This window comes from Aegilops tauschii, chromosome 5 (assembly GCF_002575655.3).
Source record: "Aegilops tauschii subsp. strangulata cultivar AL8/78 chromosome 5, Aet v6.0, whole genome shotgun sequence".
NCBI lineage: Eukaryota > Viridiplantae > Streptophyta > Magnoliopsida > Poales > Poaceae > Aegilops > Aegilops tauschii.
The window spans coordinates 108,395,534-108,399,555 of NC_053039.3; the positions used below are offsets into that span (position 1 = coordinate 108,395,534).

The 4,022-nt window shown below is 49.3% G+C and overlaps 1 protein-coding gene across 1 annotated transcript; it reads right to left on the reverse strand.

Annotated features, from left to right (window-relative positions):
• Window positions 1-2,400: 2,400 nt before the first annotated feature.
• LOC120964382 (uncharacterized) lies at window positions 2,401-4,022 on the reverse strand. Its single transcript, XM_040389024.2, has one exon. The coding sequence runs from the start codon at window positions 3,297-3,299 to the stop codon at window positions 2,637-2,639; it is 663 nt and encodes a 220-aa protein (XP_040244958.1). The 5' UTR covers window positions 3,300-4,022; the 3' UTR covers window positions 2,401-2,636.

Here is a 4,022-nt window from a genome sequence, read left to right on the forward strand (position 1 = left end):
ATGGTCGCCTGCGGGGTAGAGCAAAACGATATTTTAGAACCAACAAAAAATTTGGCATGACTTTCCCTAAAAATAGGACCAAAAAGAATGCTTAATGCCAAAATTCTCGCCGAAACGGAAATGAATCAACATTCCGGCAAAATATTGGCAACTATCGCATTTCAAATACCGGTACACCTCCAAACACAAACACATATGCAACACCACAAACATATGCAACACCACGAACATACATAGATCTAGCTAGGCCATAAAAAGTGCATGTGCACATTGTTGTAGGGAGAACAACATAAATATAGCTTCCCCCCTTACTTACCTATCAAAACAAGGTAATTTAACCACTTAAATTGAATGAATCTATGGTGGAAATGAGGTGAAAAAGAGGAGGCACCCGAGACAAGGAGGAGGTGGAGAGAATGAAGTGGGGAGAAAGTGAGTGTGGGTAGGAGAGGCTGTCCAAAATATCTTGTTGCTGCCCACTTACTAATGGCGCACCAACTCCAGATGCGCCATTAGTAATCCAGGTTACTAATGGCGCACCTTCTGGTGGTGCGCCATTAGTATGTTTGGACAGGCGCACTAGTTAAAAAAAACTTTTTATACTAATGGCGCACCCTGGGCCAGGTGCGCCATTACTAGTTACAACTAGTAATGGCGCACTGTGTCTGGATGCGCCATTAGTATGTTTGGACAGGCGCACTAGTTTAAAAAAAAATTGATACTAATGGCGCACCCTGGGACAGGTGCGCCATTACTAGTTACAACTAGTAATGGCGCACTGTGTCTGGATGCGCCATTAGTATGTTTGGACAGGCACACTAGTTAAAAAAAAATTGATACTAATGGCGCACCCTGGGCCAGGTGCGCCATTACTAGTTACAACTAGTAATGGCGCACTGTGTCTGGATGCGCCATTAGTATGTTTGGACAGGCGCACTAGTTAAAAAAATTTGATACTAATGGCGCACCCTGCGCCTGGTGCGCCATTAGTAGTTTCAACTCTAATGGCGTATCAGAAGGTGGTGCGCCATTAGTATATACTAATGGCGCACCGCTTGTCTGGTGCGCCATTAGTGTCAATCCCATCTATAGCCCTTTTTCTAGTAGTGCCAGGTGACTGTTTGAAAAAAAAAAGGTTGTTTCTATGTAAATATGTTTGCACTTCCATTATATTTGGTTCTTGCCATTTACATCACATAGAAGTAATTATTTTCATTGTTAACATGTATAGAAAAAGTTTGATTTTGCTTCAAACATTTTTGTGTTTTATAGTACGCCCCAACTTAATTTATTTTTGTCCTCTGCCACTGGCCACGGCGAGGAGGGTTTGCATTGGAGATGGGTAGTATGGGATGGATATAACAACTCAAGTACACAACAACACTCACGGCGGGAAACACGAAAGGTCGGATTTAATAGATGAACTCAGATGGGTCAAATAATGTAGCTGGTCAATGAAAAATATTGGCCAATTTTTTCCTTAGGAACACAATATCATAGAGCGATCATTTTTAGACTGGTTTGTGATAAGCATGTTGCCGAGCCCCAAAGAGCTAATAACTGACGCGCCCGAGGCGACCAGTTGGTGATAATGCTCATTAGTGATGCCTGGACAGTGGCGTGTTAGTGATGAGGGCCAGTGTTGTCTGCGCGTGTAGCAGTGAGCTGCGCCATAGTCCCATCGGTTTCCATGAACTGGAGGTGTGTCTTGATAGTGTCCAAGGTTATAGTCACGATCACGGCCGCACCGGCATGCTTCGGCATGACCATGAGGGCAGGAGCTCTCGGAACAGATGCGGCCTGTGATGCGCCATGTCGCAGGACGCCCACCATAGTGCGCTTGGACAACATATGCGATGATGGATAGGCCGCAGTCGTGGTACATGCCGTGGACACCGTTAGCAAGGAGGTTCTTCTTGATGGACTCGGTGTCGCCGGTGTAGCGGCATGTGGTGGAGTTCAAGACTATGAGCACCAGATGATGACATCAACAAGATCCGCACTACCTGCGCAGTGACGGGGTAGAGACACCCGCTGCAACGGAGGCGAGAACCGACGCTACGGGCTCTGAGACGCCGAACTGGACGGTGGAGGATCCAACTGAGTTCTTGGAGTCCTCGATACCTAGCGTATGCGGTACGACGCGACGCGGAGATGATAGGGGCATCCTACGATTGTGGCCCTACCCATGGGTGGGTATACTGGGAAGAGTGGGACAAACAAGAACAAGGGATGTGGAAGGTTGGCGGCAAAGGCTATAGAGGTGAAAGCGAGCATGACTAGGCCAGAGAGGGAGAAGGAAGCGGCTACGGGGCAGAGGCGGCGGCGCTTGGGCGCTTGGACCGGTAAGGCGGGGAAGGTGGAGGATTAAGGCGCGCGGGATGGTGGGTTTTTGTTTGTGTTTGCGATTTTTTTACTGAAGGTTATCTTTGTTTTTTAGAGTGGGATGCGGAAGGAGATGAAACGAAAAATGACTACGTAGTACATACAAACATCAACGTCCTTTTAAGTTTCAAAAAAGAAACATCAACTTCTTTTTTTATATTCCTTCATATCCATATTAATTGACGCACACTTAGTACAACTTAGAGGTAACACTATTAATTTGTTGGAGATGCTCTAATCAAATGTAACGGTCAGAAGGGAAGCACCATGCTGCTTGGAGTACCATTTATGCAATCATCAGTAGGCAAATGCACAGAAGGCAAGTTCAGATCAGAAGCGTCAGAAAGTCCTTGGCCGAGTGCCATCGCCTTCAGATCACAAGTGACAAGTGTGGAGTCTAATTCACTGGGCGCAGCCAGGTCGAGTCTCCGCCGCTTGGCTGCCTCCGGCCCATCACCGGATGGATCCGCCGCCTCGGCTTGTGCCCGGTCAATGGCACGTTGCTCCTCGACGGAGGTCATCGCAAAGCGGCACACTGGGCAGCGACGGTTAAAGCGAAGCCGGTCGAAGATGCAGCGCTGATGGAAGGAGTGGCCGCACGGCATCGTCCTCAGCTTCTTTCCGCCTTCCCGGAATTCCTCATAGCACACCGCGCAGTCTCGTTCCCTTGTCTCGCTGACTGCCGGAATACGCAGATCTAACATGGCTCGCCCGGAGGCCCGGTCCATATGCCTTCTTTCATATTCCATTATTTCCCTCTCACGCAATTCTGCAGCCAGTTCCTGGCGCAATTCTTCTCGATCTCTTGTCCTTTCCCTCTGAAACTCGTCAATTCGTTCCTCGCTCCACCCCCACCTTCTTCTCGTTTCAATCATAGCCTCATCTAGGAGACGATCTTGATCCACATAATCCATGGCTAGACTTGTCTAGTTTAGTTCTCGAATTCAGGGCAGGGAGCGGGTAGGGAGCAAATTCCACCAAGAAGCTAGAAAAGCCAATATATATAAGTGTCTCCTGTCGAACTGTGGTATGATTCGGATATCAAAAGCTTGAGGCAGGGAAAATGTCCGTCTTCCACTGCATATCGGATTGGATTAATCGCTCAGTAAAGCGGATGGCAGGGCCCGCTCGGCCCGCCCTGACCTGGGCTGCTGCAGGGCCCAGTCTAATGTGCTCAAACTCTGGCCTGGTCCCTGCGTTATCCAGCCGCAGTCCCCGAACTACGTCTCGGTTCATCGGCGCTGCGGCGGCGCCCGCGGCCGCCGTCGTCCCGATTGCGAGCTTCTACTGCACTGTCCAAAGGGGGCGACATGTGGGGAGCTGACCACGGAGGAGATTGTAGGTCATCATCATATTCACCCTGTGCAAGATGGAACCGGCTCCTCTGCCGTGATGAAGGCACGGTAGGGAAGCTACAGTAGCCTGCATTGCCTCTGTGATTTTTCACTGCGCGCTACAGGAACTCGTGAACAGTATGGTGCTACAGAAGGTCCGCTACAATACATATTTACTACCTGAACTCTGCTACAGTGCATATTGCTACAGGACCCTGCAGTGCCTTCTCTGAATCCCACTGCGCGGCTACTGTAGCTCCCTGCCGTGCCTTCAGCACGGTAGAGGAGCCAGTTCCGTGCAAG